The sequence below is a fragment of the Scyliorhinus canicula genome, chromosome 20, assembly GCF_902713615.1.
Source record: "Scyliorhinus canicula chromosome 20, sScyCan1.1, whole genome shotgun sequence".
Lineage (NCBI taxonomy): Eukaryota > Metazoa > Chordata > Chondrichthyes > Carcharhiniformes > Scyliorhinidae > Scyliorhinus > Scyliorhinus canicula.
Genome location: NC_052165.1, coordinates 76,594,792 through 76,614,780, shown reverse-complemented (window position 1 = coordinate 76,614,780; position 19,989 = coordinate 76,594,792). Strand labels below are relative to the sequence as shown.

The 19,989-nt window shown below is 44.0% G+C and overlaps 1 protein-coding gene across 3 annotated transcripts in view; it reads left to right on the top strand.

Moving 5' to 3' along the window:
• The window catches only part of LOC119954950 (UPF0606 protein KIAA1549-like), a 323,510-nt gene that overhangs the window by 194,052 nt on the left and 109,469 nt on the right, over positions 1-19,989 (top strand). For all 3 annotated transcript variants that reach the window (XM_038780692.1, XM_038780693.1, XM_038780694.1), the window contains exons 6-8: positions 13,759-13,945; positions 16,908-16,967; positions 19,552-19,697. In XM_038780692.1, coding sequence (XP_038636620.1) covers positions 13,759-13,945; positions 16,908-16,967; positions 19,552-19,697 — 393 coding nt within the window. The remainder of the gene's footprint in view (positions 1-13,758; positions 13,946-16,907; positions 16,968-19,551; positions 19,698-19,989) is intronic.

The window sequence follows — 19,989 nt, the reverse complement described above, 5'->3', positions numbered from 1 at the left end:
AGTAGGCTTCAATTAAGTTACTGCGAAAAGCCCCTAGTCGCCACAGTCCGGCACCTGTTCGGGGAGGCTGATGCGGGAATTGAACCGTGCTGCTGGCCTGCCTTGGTCTGCTTTCAAAGCCAGCGATTTAGCCCTGAACAATCACTGCCACTTCCCATTCCAAAGGTATAAAATCTAGATTGACATCTCAGTGCAGTACTGAAGAGTATTCCAATGTTGGAGGTTCCATCTTTCATAGGAGAAGTTTCCACATTAATCCTCTCAAATTAACTTTAAAGGTACCATGGCACTAATTCAAAGTGAAATTCTCACTCCCACTGCAGTGCCTTGTCCAATATTTATCTCTTGAGCTGGTAAATGGGTCAGAACTTACTGGTGGATCAATATAATTCCTTTAGATTTGCCCTTAACTGTGTAATTTCAATGAAGTTTTTTTTGCACAGCACATTGCTGCAGGTTAAATTAAAAGAATGCAGCACCCTCTCCAGGACATCGGAAACCTGGACAGGCAACTGTGTCTGTCCTTAAGCAATCAAATTGAATCTTTGTTGATGAGCAGAACAGAGTTTGAACTCGGCAGTGTAGCTTAGCATTGTGGATTTAATCTCAAATAAGAAAGCAAAGTAAAGAGAGGGAATGAAAGATTGAATTGAGGAGAGAAGAAAAGAGACCGTTTATAAAATGAAAATTAACATTTTTAAATCTCCAGTAACAATTAAAAGGTAAAGGAATAATTATTTGTGAATACTTGTAATAATAAATTTTCAGTGCAAGGTTGTGTGGCAATAATGAAGATTTAATATCCATTAGAAGATCCCTTAGATTGAAGTGGACAAACTTTAGCTTTCTGTGGTGAGTTTGGCCTGCATCTTGGATTTGCCCTGCCAAAACTATGGTGGTCATGGTGTAGTTCTAATCACCAAATCGTACCTTGGTCTGTCCCTTCCCTCCTTTGGCACTTTATCTTCCTTTTAGTATCCCAACATGTTCATCCCCTCCCATTGAAAATCCTTGTTTTTTTTACCCCACTCAGTGCCATAACATATTTCTCACCCCAACGCGGTTATTGCTGTCCTATCTCAGCCCCTGCACCGTAACATTTCATCCTTCCCAATTTCAACCTCCATCTCAATTTATCAAGTCCTCTCCTGGGTTTACTGCCTTCTATCTTTCTTACATCTCACCTTCCATGCAAACTCCTCAAACCCTATTCATGGCTATCGCCTTGGCCTTCCCATATTGCATGCCATTGCTACTGCAGTCCTATCAATCGCAGTTAAGGCCATCTCTTATCACTTATTTGTATTCATTCTCATACACACGTTTCTTCCTCCTCCCAACCATTTATTCCTGGAAAAAGCTATTCTGCTCTTCACTTACAACTGCACTTTTAAAGACCCAACTGTATTTAGCCCCACATTCACTGTGACATTTGTACAACTATTGATTTGCTCAAGTGCACCCTCACTTCCATCTTTGGTGCCATAGTTCTACTAAAATCACTATTCCTCCCTCACCCTGATGGCTCCCCAGTTAGGCACTTCTCTCCACTCTCAAGCCCAACTGACACTGACTTGAGTGGATATTGAGGACAGCAGTTTTTGCCATTTACCACCAGATCCTGGCTGGAGCAGGTAAAGGGTAATCCATTCTGCTCTCATCGGCTAAAACTGCTCACTATTCCGGCATCAACAGATTGCAAAGACAACCCCAACTTTTTTCTACAAACTGCAATCTTAAACCCCGCCCCCCCGCTCTCTCGGCTTGTAATTTCACTTTGTATTTCATCACTTGAGAATTTATGAGTGATTGTTTACCTCCTTCAACCGTGCCTTCAACAAATGCAAAGGGCTCATTGACGTCTTTGTCACTAAGATTGAACCCATCTATCAGCTGCGTCTTTGCTTCTCTGCCTTTCCTGCTCCATTGTCTTTAAAATATCAGACTACTTATCCTCCATGTATTTTTGGATGAGCAGAAAATTCCTTAATTAATTGAGAATGCTGGTGTCATTGGCTTTGGCCCTCACTACAAATTGTGTTCTTTGCTGTCAACTTAACCCCTCTGACTAGTCACCTATCTTAGCCTAAACCAAACAGCTTGCAACCTTGGTGTTGTATTTGAGCCCAAGCTGAGCTTCCAGCCCCATATCTACGCCATCACTACGACTACCAATTTCCACCTCCATAACATTTGCCTGGCACCGTCCCTATCGCTGCTTATGTGCTGCTGCAGCCCTAAGGACATTACCTTTTTACCTTTAAACTTGACTTTCCTACGTGCACTGGGACCTTCTATCCTTGTCCTTACTTGCACCACTTCCTCTTCAACCAATGTCCCAAGCTCACTAACCTACATTGGCTCCTATTTAAGCAAACAAACTTGATTTTAGAATTCTCATTCTTGTTTTCAAATCCCTTTAATGCCTTGCTCATTCCAACCTCTAATCTCCACCAGCCTCTCAGTTCTCCAATATATCTGTGCTCCTCTAATTCTGGCTTGTTGAACATTCCTGATTTTAATCACCCCATCATTAGTGGCTGTGCCTTCAGTTGCTTAGGCCCTAAACTCATAAATTCCCATCCATGATGGAGACTGGGTCAGCTCCATGGTCTGCGTTAAGAAGCCATCAGGGGAGCTCTGCATTTGCATTGATCCAAAGGATCTAAACCGCAACATCATGCGGGAGCATTACCCGATCCCGAAACGTAGAGTTGACCAGTGAGATAGCTCATGCCAAATTCTTCACTAAGCTGGACGCCTCCCGGGCTGTTGGCAAATACAGCTGGACGCGTCCAGTCGCAAGCTGTGCACGTTCAACACCCTGTTCAGTCGCTACTGCTACAACCGCATGCCTTTCAGCATCATATCTGCCTCCGAAGTGTTTCACCGCATCATGGAGCAGAAGATGGAGGGCATCGAGGGGGTGCGAGTATACGTGGACGACGTGATTATCTGGTCCACAATGCGCCAGGAACACATCGCTCGCCTCAAGCAGGTCTTCCAGCGAATTCATGAACATGGTCTCCAGCTCAACAGGGCCAAATGCTCATTTGGTCAATCGGATATTAAGTTTCTAGCTGACCACATCTCGCAGCAGGGTGTGCAACCAGACGCCGACAAGGTCTCGGCGATCAACGCCATGAAGACCCCGGAGGACAAGAAGGCGGTCCTCCGCTTCCTCGGGATGGTCAACTTTCTCGGGAAATTCATTCCCAATATGGCATCCCACACCACGGCCCTCCGCTATCTCGTCAAGAAGTCAACGGAATTCCAGTGGCTGCCCACACATGAAGCGGAATGGTGTGAGCTGAAGGCAAAGCTCACCACAGCCCCAGTTCTAGTGTTCTTCGACCCAACCAAGGAAACCAAGATATCAACTGATGCAAGCCAGGACAGCATTGGGGCGGTGCTCCTCCAGCGAGATGACTCCTCGTCCTGGGCTCCAGTGGCATATGCCTCCAGGGTCATGACGCCCCCTGAGCAACGGCATGCTCAGATCGAAAAGGAGTGTCTGGGTCTCCTGACAGGAATAGTCAAGTTTAATGACTACGTTTACGGCCTGACGAAATTCATGGTGGAAACGGACCACAGGCCTCTAGTCCACATAATCCAGAAGGATTTAAATGACATGACACCTCAGTTACAGCGAATTCTTCTTCGACTCTGCCGCTATGACTTTGAACTTGTCTACACGCCAGGCAAAGAGCTGATCTTTGCAGATGCCCTATCCCGGTCCATCACCACACCATGTGAACAAGGTGACTTAATCTGCCACATAGAAGCGCAAGTGCAATTGTGTGCCACCAACCTCCCAGCCTCTGACGAACGTGTGGTCCAAATTCATGAGGAAATGGCCAAGAATCCTCTACTGCAGCGTGTGATGCAGCCCCTTACCCATGGCTGGCAGAAGTGACAATGTCCCCAATTCTTTCACGTAAAAGACGAGCTGATGGTTGTGGAGAGAATCCTTCTGAAACTCGACAGAATTGTTATTCCTCAGAGCATGCAGGCTATGGTAGCATGGTGGTTAGCATAAATGCTTCACAGCTCCAGGGTCCCAGGTTCGATTCCCGGCTGGGTCACTGTCTGTGTGGAGTCTGCACGTCCTCCCCGTGTGTGCGTGGGTTCCTCCGGGTGCTCCGGTTTCCTCCCACAGTCCAAAGATGTGCGGGTTAGGTGGATTGGCCATGCTAAATTGCCCGTAGTGTCCTAAAAAAAGTAAGGTTAAGGGGGGGGGTTGTTGGGTTATGGGTATAGGGTGGATACGTGGGTTTGAGTAGGGTGATCATGGCTCGGCACAACATTGAGGGCCGAAGGGCCTGTTCTGTGCTGTACTGTTCTATGTTCTATGGTGCTGGGTCAACTCCATGAGGGTCACCTTGGAGTCAAGAAATGCTGACGCAGAGCTCGGGAGGCGGTTTATTGGCCGGGCATTAACCAGGACTTTGCCAACACGGTCCTCAACTGCCCCACCTGTCAGAAGTTTCATGCCATGGATCTACCCGAGCTGGCTCCAGCCTATCATGTTCGCGTCCAGTTGCCTGAGGGCGGCTGGTCAGCCACAGCTGTTGTCAAATAAGTTGCCCCAAGGTCTTTCCTTGTCCGCATGGCTGATGGCTCCCTGCTACGGCGCAACAGACTGGCATTGCGAAGAGTTCCACGGCCACAACCTGACCGCAGTGCTCCGCCGGCCTTCATACTTCCTGCGGACGTACCCTGCCACAAGTCACCGATCTGCCAGCGATCCTGCCGGCCCACGCGACCACCGCGATGGCAGCGATCCCACCTATCTACATGCAGGCGGCTCCTGATCCACCTCTGCGGCGATCGACAAGAATTCATCGCCCACCACCAAAGACTGAATCTGTAGACTGAACTTTTGTAAATTTTGTGACTGAATTCATCGATTTAACCTTTGTAAATATTGCTTCGTTTGCCATGTATCTGCACTATCGACACCTTCCTATGTATATACGTTTGTTCAAGCACCGTTTGTATATAGTCAGGCATACCTCAGTATTTATTTTCTACAAAAAGAAGGGGAGATGTCATAATATCCACTCATGTATATAATGAGATGCAGACAGGCAGTAATTGACACATAGGATGACCAGTAAGCATACAACATAGTACAGCCAATCACCAGACAGGACACTACCACTACAAAGCCAGAGGGCACGAGGTTTCCCGCTCTCTAGGGACCCAGCTACTGAGACAGTCAGAGTCCACGAGCTAGCAAGTGCAAACACCATGCGGTAGCTAGTAAGTCTGGTCAGGCTACTGCAAGGTCACCAGTCAGATGTGCTTGTTGACCTGTCTGGCTTTTGGAGTCATCTCCATACAGTTAGATTATGGAAGTACCTTTTGTTTTCATAATTGAAGCAGTTCAGGAAAATTGTATATTGTTATGAGTGGGATGGGAGGAAAGTGCAGTTTCTCTAGCCCCACTACTCTGCGTGTTGTTCACCTTTACTATTGCGAGATCCAGAGTAACAGGGACTTTAACCAGGCTCTTTCAATAAAATAAGAATTATTTATTTATTACGAAACAAAACGTTTTTGTTAAACCAGTTGCAGAACTGGTTAACATACAATTTGTAATCGGGAAGTGTAATGATTTGCCCCTTCTAAAAATCCCCACCCCCCCCAATGCACACCCCAAAGCACAGGACAAAACGAATAAGGTCTCTGCAGAGGTTGGCGTAAGGGAGCACATTATGAAAAAGGGTACTGTTTGAAAAGGTCTTGATGCTGTTAATTTGGTGTCCCTGCATGCAAAGACGAAACACTGATAGTTGTCTAGAAGTCCTTTCCAAAGGGTCTTCAGTAAAATACTATCTTTGTTCACCAACTCTTGTTGCAGCTTGCAGGCTTTAAATTACCAACAAGTATTTTGGCTGAAGGTGAGAACACGCTTAGGACTTCAGGAAAAAGAGAGAGGGAGTTCCTTCACAGTTTGTTCCCAAGACACAAAGTTTTTTAAAAATAGTGTTAAGCAGGTGTTCTTCAGCCAATCAGCAGGAGCCCAGAGCCTGGCAAAAGCAGTTTTTACATTTTAACTGAAGAGAACAAAATAATTCATCTCTGCAGGTCATTTAGCTGGAGTCGAGTTGCATTTATTTGGGGGAAAAAAGTTTGCTCACAGACAGAAGTGATCTTGTAACTTAAAAAAAAACTCAGGAGAGTGTTCATGCAATGTCCTTCCATTTTGAAAAAATATATAATTCTTGTATATGGATTTCTAACGATGAGAAGTTAAATGAAGAAAACATGGAAGCACCTAAATGGTTCTCTAGATTATTCTAGAATTGGAAGTACGAAGATTAACAATCTGCGCGTGGGTTCAAATTCCACTGATGCAGCTGGTGGAATTTAAATTAAACCAATAAATCTGGAATTGAAAGTATCAGTGAATCAGAGACAGTCTGCAACAAATTATTTCGGGCAGCACTAGTTAGCATTACTGCCTCACAGTACCAGGAATCTGGGTTTCACCCTGGCATTCGGTCACTGTCTGTGTGGAGTTTGCACATTCTCCCTGTGACTGCGTGGGTTTCCTCCGAGTGCTCCAGTTTCCTCCCACAGTCCAAAGCTGTGCAGGTTAGGTAAGTTGATCATGATCACTGCACAAGGATGGGGCAGGGGATTGGGCCTAGGTAGAGTGCAAACTCAGTGGGCTGAATGGTCTCCTTCTGCACTGTAGAAAAGGAATCAAAAAGAAAGAAAAAAAATCTGAACCACCATGTTTCGTGAGATCCCACTACCAGATATGGTATTTTAAAAAAATGTTTCTCCATTGCAGACGTTCAAACGGGAGAAGGTAGAAGAACCACTGAGGTACTGTGGGGAGATGCAATGCCATCAATTCTCTTGTGCCCATTGTTATATTGTCAAATACAACTGCTAACTTTGCGGAGTCACTTCGAGATGACCGAGGAGAGCTGCTCCTACAAACTTGGCTTAACCTAGGAAGCAAATACAAAGCCTCGTTATCTGTCTCAAGAAACCTAAAGCAAACCTCCACATTTAGGATGGTGTTTAGTTGTTAACAAAATCAGGTTAACCTTGAGCTTTATGCCTTTGTGTCCGATAAGGCATGTCTGCACTATCCACTCATTTTCTGCCCACTATGTTTCAAAGCGGTGGCTGATGCATTGGTCAGCACTTTTTAATTGAATCTCCTTTCTCACTGACTATGAACAAAAATATGATGACTGCCAGCTTTGTAAACTGTTGGAATTCATAAAGCACGGTAGCCTTGTGGATAGCACAATTGCTTCACAGCTCCAGGGTCCCAGGTTCGATTCCGGCCTGGGTCACTGTCTGTGTGGAGTCTGCACATCCTCCCCGTGTGTGCGTGGGTTTCCTCTGGGTGCTCCGGTTTCCTCCCACAGTCCAAAGATGTGCAGGGTAGGTGGATTGGCCATGATAAATTGCCCTTAGTGTCCAAAATTGCCCTTAGTGTTGGGTGGGGTTACTGGGTTATGGGGATAAGGTGGAGGTGTTGACCTTGGGTAGGGTGCTCTTTCCAAGAGCCTGTGCAGACTCGATGGGCTGAATGGCCTCCTTCTGCACTGTAAATTCTATGGGTGGTTATTAATAGCACCATTGTGACACCTGAATAATTGTCTCTTCTTCCTTTTGGATTCACCACTTTCTCTTCAAATCTAAGCACTTGGAGCAAACTGTCTTTTCAACCTCAAGTTCTTTATCTCCTATGATTGTGGGTCAGCTTAGCTGGCAGTTAGAACCTGCTATGTATGATGCTTACTCACTTGGGTTCACTAGTCAGCTGTTGTTCTCGGTCACACTAATGGGAGCGGTGGGCCTGTTATGACACCCTGGGTGAGTTCACGGTCAGTTCCTGCCGACAGACCCCGGAGTCCCAACATCTGTGAATTAACCAATAATTTTTGTGTTTTCCTGAGATTTTTAACCCTTGACTGCTCCAATGACTTACAAGCACAAGATTTTTAAGTAAAACATTAACAAACTGTTTATTTATAACAAGCGTAAAAGATGAACATATAATGAAAATAACAGAACTGTGGTCTACCTATTCCCAAAACCCCGTCCCACCCTCCAGCCAGATACACACAAGACAGACACACTAAGGCAAGGTAGGAAAGGTTAAAATATAACAGGGATTAAGAGGTATGAGAGATTTGAGGATCTTCGCTGCTGGGGTTGTGGTCTGTGTCGGTGGCAGTCTTCTCTGAATGCGACCCTGTGGGGAATTGATTTACACTGTAGATTCAGGTCGGTGAAATTCTATTCTTCGACCACCAGATGGAGCCTCTGTCTCCCTGAGATATTACTGGAGCTATATATCTGAGAAATTACAGACTTTTCCGTTCGCCTGATCTCTCTGCAGAGACATCAGCTGTATCATGAAGAGCGTTCTCAGGCTAGATTTTTCTCAGCGGTTCAGACAGAGGATTAAAATATCATAGATCTGGTGGGTGAACTTGCTTGAAGCCTTTCAAACCAGTAGTTCCCTTCACAGGTCTGGCTGCTGCCTACAGCCTTTTAAATAGGAATGCCTTCCCAAGTCTGGCTTGGAGCCATTTTAATCACCTGGCAGAGAAACCAGAAGGAGGGTGCATTCCAGCTGTTTCCTGTCTGTGCCATCTCCCAGAACTCAGAACAAAAATGGAGCTCTTCACATGACCGACCTTTTTTCTGGAATGTTCTATATTACTCCACAAATCACGAGCATGAACAGCCATGTCTCATAATTCCAGACTCACAGTTTGGCTGCTTACCAAGTCTATCAAACTGACATCACGGGCACTGCCACAAAGCGTAAAGGCGAAGTCCTGGGCTAGTTCATCCCTGGGTGTTTCGGTTTGCCAAAGTCTATAACTTAAGCAAAAATCCCAATGTTGCATCAGCTAGCATGGGCGGCACGTTGGCACAGTGGTTAGCAGTGCAGCCTCACAGCTCCAGGGACCCGATTCAATTTCAGCCTTTGTCACAGTCTGTGCGGAGTCTGCACGTTTTCACAGTGTCTGCGTGGATTTCCTCCGGGTGCTCCGGTTTCCTCCCACAGTCCAAAGACGTGTTTGTTAGATGGATTGGACATGATAAATTGCCCCTTAGTGTCTAAGGATGTGAAGTTTAGGTCGTGGGTTACGGGGATAGGGAAGAGTGGGCAGGGGTGCTCATTTGAAGGGTCGGTGCAGACTCAAAGGGCCAAATGGCCTCCTTCTGCACTGTCTGGATTCTATGATTCTACAAAGACTGTAGATTAAAGAGAGTTAGCAGGACAGGAATTAAAGGAAACATGGAATGGACAAAGGTTTTTGGCAGGATTCTTACAGTCCTAAGAAAAATCAAACCAAAATGCACTACGGCTAAATGATAGGTTTTGCTCAATGTCAGACAACTGGGGCGCAATTCTCCCAAAGGGAGCCAAACCCCCCCCTCCCCCGGGCTAGGAGTGGCGGTGCGTGAGTCCCGAGCGCCTGGCCTTGACACTTGCGTCAAAGCGGCGCGCCGGGAATGACGCGGCCGGCGGCGCTGAAGTGATGTCAGCCGTGCATGCGCAGGTTGGCCGGCGCCAACCCGCGCACGCACGGTTGCCGTCTTCCCCTCCGCTGCTCCGCAAGACATGGCGGCTTGATCTTGTGGGCGGCGGAGGGAAAAGAGTGCGTCTTTTAGAGACGCCAGCCCGACGATCGGTGGGCACCGATCGCGGGCCAGACATCTCGAGCACGCCTGTGGTGCTCGATCCTCCCTCCGTCCCCCACAGGCCCCACACTTATCGGTCACGCACTGTTCACGCCGACAACGACCAGGTGTGGTTGGCGCTGGCGTGAACCGGTTGGGTTCGGCAGGCCGTTCGGGCCAGAGAATCGTCGGTCACCGTGAGAAACAGTGAGCGGCGATTCTCCAAGCGGCCTGTCGCAAAACACGACAGGCCATTTTGGGGGGGGGGGGGGGGGGGGAGAATCTCTGGGGGTGCCAGGGCGGCGTGTCGTGATTCTCCCGGCCCTCCCGCGATTCTCCCCCCCCCGGCGTGGGGTGCGGAGAATCGCGCCCCTGATGTGCTCCAGACGTAATATTTTTGGAGGAAGTCATATTGATTTACAGTGCATGGAGTCAGTGTTGGAAGCACAGAGAGGGAAACATCCTGGGCGGAATTCTCCGGTCCATCAGCCCCATTTTCTAGCACAGTGCGCCTCCTGCCGGCAGCGGCATTCTCCGTTCCCACAGTTTCCCATTGTGGACAGCTCGCCCTATTGGGAAACCCGCGGGCATAGGTACACTGCCGGCAGAGCAGAGGATCCTGCCGACGGAGAATTGCGCCGCCCAATTTAAAGCTGTGAGTTAGTAGTGGCAGAGGGTGGGAAAATGCCTGCTGATACTTAGCTTGATCATGAGAGGTTTTTGTCTTAACTTTTCTACACCTCCTTAATCGTCTTGCAGCTTTCTTCCTGTTAGCACCTGTTCCCTCTTTATTGTGAACCATCTTGTCCTGCAGACAGAAGTACACTAGATCCCTGGTATAACACAGTTCACCATAGCGCAGAACTCAGTGTAACATGGGTCAATCTTGGACCTTGAAATCTTTGTTTAAATTTATCCTTTCAGAACATATTCCAGCTTTTTTTGTGCTGTGACAGCCATTGTTCAAGTATTAGTAAGTACAAATGGCAAACGTCCACTTCTGTGATCCCTCTGAATTGAGGGATTAAAGATTTTCAAGAAAGGCCAAGGACATTAAAAATACTGGAAAATCTGTTATCTGGCATGCCCTGGGAATAGGAGATTCCCAGTTAATCAAATATGCCAGTTAACTGGGATGCAAGGCGAGTTCCTCGTTCTCATCCATTGAGAAATCTCAAGGATGATCATGCAGGTATTCTGGTCTCCCGAGGTGCGGGAGCATGTAAATGGTGTTGCAGAGGCTGACTGGTGCGAAGACAAGTCGCCGATGGCAATTCAAATTTGACATCTCCAATCAAAAACAGATCTGACCTCAATTTTCCGGTTAATGGGGAATTAATAATCTTTATTAAATAATAATCTTTATCGTCACAAGTAGACTTACATTAACACTGTAATGAAGTTACTGTGACAAGCCCCTAGTTGCCATATTAGGAAAATGACTGACCAGCAGTATAAGGAAGCTGAAGTAATAATACCTGAAGCAACATTAGCTCAGTAAGTTAGTGAAAAGTTGGGGCTCTTCCTACTACAAGGGAGGGTATTATGCAGTGAGTTATTTAAAATTACAAAGGGATGAGACAGTGCAGATAGAATCAGACTGTTTCTGGTCAATCAGAAGTTTCTAACAAGGAACATGGGTAAAAGATTAGATGTAAGAGATTTACACGGCAGCATCAGAACAATTTTTGGAGTAGGGGTTGTGGAATAGAATATTAAGATGCTTAATTTAATTATTCAAACATTAGGAGTCCATGCGCATCTTATATGTCAACCAACTGGACATGTCTTCTGGAGTTGAGATTTGTAAGGAAGAACCTTTCATTATGGCAGCAATTTCAGATATAAGCATGCCATCCTTACAGTATGATTTTGCATGCTAAGCAATGATATATAGCGTTAAAAGGTTCTTCAGTGAGCGAGTAACCAATTGCATCTGACCATGAACACTTGGTGTAGATTCTTGCTGAAGGCAACTGTTGGGTGGTCTAACTGTGTGCCTTGATTACTAGCACATTTCGAGCCACACCATCTGATGTTACAGTCAGCTTCATTCTACCAGGTGTTGGCACTTAGGAACAGTGCTTTTGTGTGTGATTAGGAACCCTTCTGATACCTGAATGTATATGCGTGCACTGCAGGGGTACTAATTGTAAATATGCCTGCATGCTGTTGGGTAATTCTAGTTGGATAATACTGATGTTCAGCTTTGATCTCCTTGTTCTGTTAAATTTGGATGGAAGTCCTTATATGGTACAGTACCCTTTGTTTGATGCCATTAGAGACTTATTATGATCCATATGGTTAACCAGTGTGATATCCTGGTAAAAGATATGATGTCGAGCACATTACTAGAAATGCTTTTCTTTGAATGAAATGTTAAAAGGAGTCCCCATCTTGGTGTTCAGGTGAACGGTAAAGAACTCTTGAGTTTGTGTTTTCACCTGGCACTTCTCATTCATGAACATGATTGGGAATGGATTAATTGTTTCCTTAGTTATGTTTGTGCCTTGCTGCTACAGAATAGTGCTGGATTTACCACCCCTAGAGGACATCGGTGACCATGGATTGGTCCATGATTATGTCTGGCAAGGTGATACAGTGATTTGCCAGGAAACTCTCCCACTCTTACCACCTGCTGCCAGGCTTATTGGAAGGATTTACATTTGACCAGCTATCCGGTTGTTTACATTATGAACACCTTCACAATGTATGTGCACTTGAACCAGCAGCTTTTGGCCCAGTGGTAAGGACGCTACCTCTGCGCCACAAGATCTCCCTGCTGGATTTACCATAACTTCTTTGAAAATAATCAGTCATCACCACGTACCTCCACACTTAGCAACATAGTGTAATTTATATCCAACAGTCCCCTATTTGTCATTACTCGAGGAGCCAATTACATAGGGCTTGGTTAGAATGTATTAAGCACAACTGCTGCCCTGAACAGTTCAATAGCAGTTGTCTTGCATGTATCAATTTAAAAGGTTCTGCAGATTTCAGGCAATAAAGTATTCGATCAATTTCAATCCCCTGTTCATTCCTCATTGAACTGTGATTATCTTAATGATAAGATCCTGGATCTAACTGTTAACAATTAGGAGAGGCAATTTGTAAGAAACATTTCAGTTTTTTTTTAAATGCATTGGTTGCCTACCTTGTTTAGTTGCAACCTCACTGCATGTAGTGGGCAAATAGAATTACCGTCAACATGCCCATATTAGTGGTGTGGACTGTAGTGAAGCACTTGGAACTACAGAGCAGCATAAATGTAGTTGTGTGTCACTCTCGGCCTGTGTTTGAATATCTAGTACAATATATTTTGTAGTCAAATTCTCAGTTGACATTTGGTGTCCCTGCTCATACTTGGCGAACAATGGGTAGCTTTGGTTGAGCAAAAGCACGGTAGCATTGTGGATAGCACAATCACTTCACAGCTCCAGGGTCCCAGGTTCGATTCCGGCTTGGGTCACTGTCTGTGTGGAGTCTGCACATCCTCCCCGTGTGTGCGTGGGTTTCTTCCGGGTACTCCGGTTTCCTCCCACAGTCCAAAGATGTGCAGGTTAGGTGGATTGGCCATGCTAAATTGCCCTTAGTGTCCAAAATTGCCCTTAGTGTTGGGTGGGGTTACTGGGTTATGGGGATAGGGTGGAGGTGTTGACCTTGGGTAGGATGCTCTTTCCAAGAGTCGATGGGCTGAATGGCCTCTTTCTGCACTGTAAATTCTATGTAAAAGGGGGACCTGTGGAATGAAACCCAAAATCAATGAGTACTTTCAGAAGAGAAGAAGTGAAAATCAAGACAAAACGGGTAGCTGAGGGACAACGATAGTGAAGTCGAAATAGGATGCGAATATCGATGTTAATTAGCCTAATTTGATTAATTTGTGCTCAATATAATTTGAATCATAAAACATCACTGTCTACCACTGTCTTTGGAGTTACGCAGTAAGAAATGGGATGGAAAAAGAAGCTACAAAACAGTTATTCATTTAAGGTGTTCAATATTTAATTTTCCAGCGCCTCTGTAACACTCTGGTGTCCCTCTGATTTCCTGTTAATTTTATTTGGTCTCATCACTCAGGTTATAAATGTTACCCACGCAACGGAAAATTTTGGAGGATCACGACAAGGTCCTGTAAATATAACCTTCGCTATCAACAGTTCGAGAGGCTTCCTGAATGGCTCAGATGTGAGCGACTTGCTGAGGATACTGAACCTGGTGGAATTTAGTTTTTATCTGGGATTTCCTGTGCTTAAGACAGCCGAACGTAAGTTCTCTATTATTTGTATCAGGTGTGACATTAAATCACACCAGCTTTTCAAATAACTTAAAATGATTAAACTGGATCAGGCATCTGGTTTATTTAGCTAATCTGATAGGAGTGAAACTTTAGACCCCTCTTTTCCAGATGAACAGCAGAAGGTACCACATTGATATTTTGAAACACTTTCTGGGTGTTGGATTGATTTGGGGACCCCTGACGTATGATCATGTTTAAGGAGAACATTGTGCAGGACTGTAAAAGAAAACCCTTTATTTTCATCAAAATGTAGAATGTCAGTACTTGAAAGTGTTGCACTTTTCATATGGGACTCTTATTGGAATCAAACAGTGTTTGCTGCTTTAGGAACAAGGTCTGGTCCTCTATGCGGAGCAAGAAACTTCAGAGAAATAAGATTTTCTACGGTTTCCTCGGGGGAAAAATTAACCTGTGCTGCAAATGTTATGCATTTTTACTAGAAGGTCAAGATTTGGGAGCATAGTACTGATCTAGGAGAGCAGTCTCAATTACGGGGGATGATTTGATTGATTAAAATGGGATTCTCAATAAAAGTCTCATCCAGACTCAGTGTAGGTAGCACTGGTATGGGAGAACAGGATGAAGGATCAGAGTTTCAAGTGAGCTATAGACATGTTTTTCATTGTAATATATTTCTCTTATGCTCCCTCTGTAAATTAACCCTCCATTTTGACACTTTAATATGTGTCTCAGTAGACACATTATCTGGTAATGTCATTACCTAGGGTCCAACAAAATAGTTTATTTCTTTACTGGATTTGACTCGAGCTCTGTTGTGTTGTGCCAGCCCGCAGGCATTGAAGAATACATGCTCCAGTGACACAGGCTATTAACAAATTCATTTGAATGTATTAATTGTTGAACAGTTACAGCAAGGTCAGTGCAGAAAATGTCAGGGGATATACAGCAGTATGTAGCCAGTTAACTTATTTGATTGTGGAACTTTTCATTTCAACCACTTCCAGTGCAAAAATACTACAGGATCCAACGCTCTTCATCTAACCCTAACTGGGGTTACGATTTGTTTTGTAAACTTATGCAAGAGTTTTAGTTGATCCTCCAGAGAGTGATGGCATGTTTGCCTCTGTTGCAACGGACCTATTAAAAGTGATGACTTGGAAGTAGACTATTACTGTGGTTTATATTTCCTTCACTGTTGCTGGGGCAATATCCTGGAACTCCCTCCCTAACTGCACAGTGGGTGTACCTACACCTGCAGTGGTTCAAGAAGGCAACTCACCACCATCTTCTGAAGGGCAATTAGAGATGGGCAATAACTGCTGACCTAACCAGCGACCTCCACCCCCCCCCCCCTCTTCATCCCCCCCCAACCCATTAATAAATTTCAAAAATAAAATTCTCTCCCTAACTCAGAATGCTAATGCCAAATGTAGCTGCTGCCAGTTGAACTGTTAAGAGTTTGAGGGGCTTCTTCCTTTAGAATCGTGCCTCAAGTGCTCCATCCCTCTGATTTTTTTTTTTAAAAGTTGCTTCAGATAAAGGAAATCAAGCAAGGAAATTTCACCAGCAAACAAAGCTGTCACTCACAGTAAGATTCAGAGAGAGATGGCTGGTCTCCAGCTCAAAGCAGACAATGTTTCCGTATAGTAGTCACTGCAGGTGGCTTTATATAAATGCTTCTTAGAAGAAGCCAGAATCATAGAATTTACAGTGTAGAGGAAGGCTATTCGGCCCATCGAGTCTGCAACAGCTCTTGGAAAGAGCACCCTACTTAAGCCCATGCCTCCACCCTATCCCAGTAACCCAGTAGCCCCACCTCACCTTTTTGGATACTAAGGGCAATTTATATTGGCCAATCCACCTAACCTACACATCTTTGGACTGTGAGAGGAAACCAGAGCACCCGGAGGAACCCACGCTGACACGGGAAGAACGTGCAGACTCCGCACAAAGAGTGACCCAAGCTGGGAATCGAACCTGGGACTCTGGAGCTGTGAAGCCACTGTGCTCACCACTGTACTACCGTTCTGCCCTGGGTCAACACTATAAGAGTCAACACTAAAAAGTTTACAATTGTAAATGTCAACATACTAGAGCAGGTCTAGTTGCAGAAGTATGTAGCCAGTTAATCTATTAAGAGCAACACATTGATTTAATAGGTGTACACCCAGTACAAAAATATTACCGAACACAGCGTTACTCTCCTAAAATACTGAACCTCGGCCTGTTTCAAACTCTAGCCCTGCAATTATGAAGAGAGAAGCAAAATAAATAACGGAGCGAGCCCTCCATGTTCTCTCTTTGCCTGGGCAGTTTCTCAGATTGCACACCAGAAAATGTGTTTTATGGTGTTGAATCTGATAATTTGGTTATAAAAGCCATGGGTTGGCAGAGAATTTAATACTAATGGGCGGGGGTTCCCACAGGCAGTATCCAGCAAAAGAACCAAGAGCGGGCAAGAACTTGGAAGTATGTTAGTGCTCAGATGTATGCTCCTAAATAGTTGTGAGAGACGTTCTTGGTGGTTTCTGCTCGGTTTTGCGTTTCAGCAAATGACCACCCTTTCCTTTCTGTTGTCTGGCTTGAGTTCCTATTTCTGACAGTGATTGGAGATCCTGCCTTGTTATATAGATGTGTTGCCATGTGCTGAACAGGAGCTCTCCACTTTGGGATGTCATACTCCCCTGGTTAACATGTTACCTGTACATGACAGAGCTTACATATCATGAACATTTGCGGTGCCCTCAAGACCTTGATGCTCGTCGACTTCAACTCACTTTCTCACCTTTGGGAAGGGTGGGAGGGGGTGAAATTGGCAAAGAAATGCATGATAAAACTTACCTTAATTCCTGTGTTGGGATGTATAAAGAAATAATTTTTTATTTAATTTATAAAATAATTTACTAACGGTGTACTTGATTCAGGATATTCAGTTGCATGTTAACATCTATGCTTTAATTTTTTACAGCCATCTATTACCCTGAACTTAATCGGTCACACCTGCTGAAGGCTTCCTGGATAAAGACAGGTACATTCCTTGGACCCATTCTATGTGAACATCAGCAATTAATCCAAAATATTTTTTAAAAAATAGACTTTCTTTAAAGATTTGTAAGATTTCTAAGAAATTAATCCCTAGATTGACTTTCGTGCTTTCGGACCAAACCTTTTGTGCAAGTGGCCATTACTCGTGTGCCAGCCTTGACTGGGAGCATGGGAAGACTGTTCATTGCAACTTGAAAGGAATATTTGCATTTCTATCAAACCTTTCATGATCTCAGGATGTCCTAAATTACTGTACAACCAATTAAGTACTTTTAAAATTGTTATGGGCCAGAGTTTAGAGAACTCCAAAGTGTATCATGGAGTTCACCTGACCCACAACTTTTAATAGATTGTGGTATGGGGAGCACACGGCCCACTCTGCAGGTGTGGTACAACAGAAATGGAAAAGTATTTTTTAAAGCAAAACAATGTTTATTCTCTGAACTCCAGTTAACCTTTTTAAAACATACAGTGAACATCTTAGCAACCATTAATTCAAATACAACCCCCAAAGAATACAACACTAAGTAATTCTTAAGCTGTCCTTTTAATATCTATAAGACTTAAAAAATAACTTTTAACAGAAGCACATCAGGTTAAAGTCACTACTGAGAGCAGTTATTAGTTTTAAATCACCAAAGGATCGATTTACATTCTTTAGATTACAAAGAGAGAGAGATTCATACAACTTCTGGCTGTGACTGCAGCTATAATGCTCTGAAAACGAAAAGAAAACGCACCCTGCAGCAAACAACCTAAAACAAAAGTAAAAAGCTGACAGACAGCCCAGCTCCACCCACCTTCTGACAACACTGTCAGAGTAAATACCCATTTCTTAAAGGTACTCTCACTACTGCTATTTATATACATACCCATTTATAAACACCCATTTCTTAAAGGTACTCTCACATGACAAAATGTAGTCATGTAATATAAATAAGCAATCTGCACAGATTTGTTGGGGTAGTTGTATACTCATCAAGAATGGAAATTGTGATCCATTTTGTCTTTTATTTCTGAGCACTAAGAACCATTGTAATGTCCTAGCTGAGATCAGCTAACTCAGCATGAAGTGGAATTAGGACCCCCTTTCCTCTACAGCTCAGTTGTTCATTAAATAGACCTTCTGAACAATGGGAAGATGTATTCACGCATGTTTGTTGGATTTTTAAAAAAATATGCAACTTCACATAAAATCCAGAAGCTTAGAAACAAAAATGTATTGGTAAAAAATGGAAACACACAGTAATTTCAGCATCTGTGAGGTGAAAGAACAGGTACTATCACTGGTTCACCTTTGTCAGAACCTTGCCCACAGTGAAATAATTGGGTACAGTTCTATTTCATCACCACCAGCTTTCTGCATTCAGATGCCTGTGCCGGAAACCATCTTGCAAACAATAGAACAGTTTACTGCATGGCACCTATCACACTTCACAAAGTAGAAAGAAGGAAAGGAGTTGTTCATATGTTTCCCCTATTTCTGACGTGGACTTACCTACAATTTGGAGCTGTGAACACAGTGACTTGTCCATGGGGAAATTCAAAAGAACTGGCACATAGTCACGTTCATGAGATGGTACAGTAATCGACACATGAGGCCAATCTCCAGCTTTAGGATATTGAGCTATCAGCGAAGATTAGAAAATGAGAGCTCTTTAGCCTTGAAAGGAGGAAACTGAGAGTTGCACTTAGAAATTCTGCAATATTGTAACTGGCATAGAGCAAATAAACAACCTGCTTCATTACTTCAATCCACTTTGCTATCGGTAGAGAAATGGTGTGCAGGTTCAAACTTTTGAAAGGTCACAACTGGTTTCAAGAAGGATTTTTTTCAGACAAAGACCAATTAACATCATGGTATGGTCCTGGTATTTGCTGCCATCCGGTGCATGTGCAGTGGTATGGTTTTACTCTGTAGCATCATTGAGTTCTGGAGATCAGAATCAAAACCAAAAATAAGTTAACTGACTTTCCAGAAACAAATTATGCATCCAATTTAACAAAAATAAGTTTCCAAAAACAAATTTGACCCACAGGTAAATGTGAGCCAGAAACAAGTCTTTTGTGCAGAATCTTCTTGATCCTCCAACTCAGTTCCATGCACCAGAATTGTCACAACAGAAAGAGACACAGCCTGCATCATCCAAGTGTTTTTTTTTCATTCTTTGCTTATGTAATCAGGAAGATAAAGCAAAGTTTCTCTTTTAACGTTCCCTTCCCTTATGACACAGATTTTTTCTTAAAGACAGGTTTTGCTGGCACTGTGGCATCATTGATTTTCTGCCCATGTACAGATAAGTGTGCATGTGCAGATGGGTATCGGCAGCCATCTTTCATTGGCAGGTAACAAAAGTGTTGTAGAACATAATCTTTCAAGATAGCTAGACATGCGATTGGGAGGATATGCTGTGTCGGACCTTTTTTCTGGACGCTACCTTGATCTGTATTTCACAATCTTTAAATTTAAGGGCACAATTCTACTTATATGTTAGATCTCATTTCCTCCTATGAATAAGAGTGTTTTAATTTAAATATGTCGTGGTGACTATGGTGTCTCTGTTCAGTACTTTTAGGTGTGCATGACAACCACATTCAGGACAAAACCTTCCAAGCTGAACTCGAACGAAAGCTAGCCCAGCTTATCAGTGAAGCAACTAGATCAGGAAGACGTCAGAAGAGGGCCAGCACCTTGGGGAATAATACTGTCCAGGTAGGCAATGTCTTTCAAATGAAAATTATATTGTACAGCAAATTAATTTCTTCATCCTGCAGCCCTCTGCAGCTGAGAAGAAGGGCAAATTGGTTTGTACCAGCAATTACAAACTGTTTCATTAAATAGAAAATACACAAGGCATTGAATACAGTAGGAGCGGGTTGTCTGTGGACAGGATACTTGATTTTCAGAAGATCACCATGATTTAACTGAATAGCAGAATAGCCCAAGGGGCTGAATGGGTTGTTTCTACATTGAATGATCGTTCCAAGTCTGTATATTATTTACT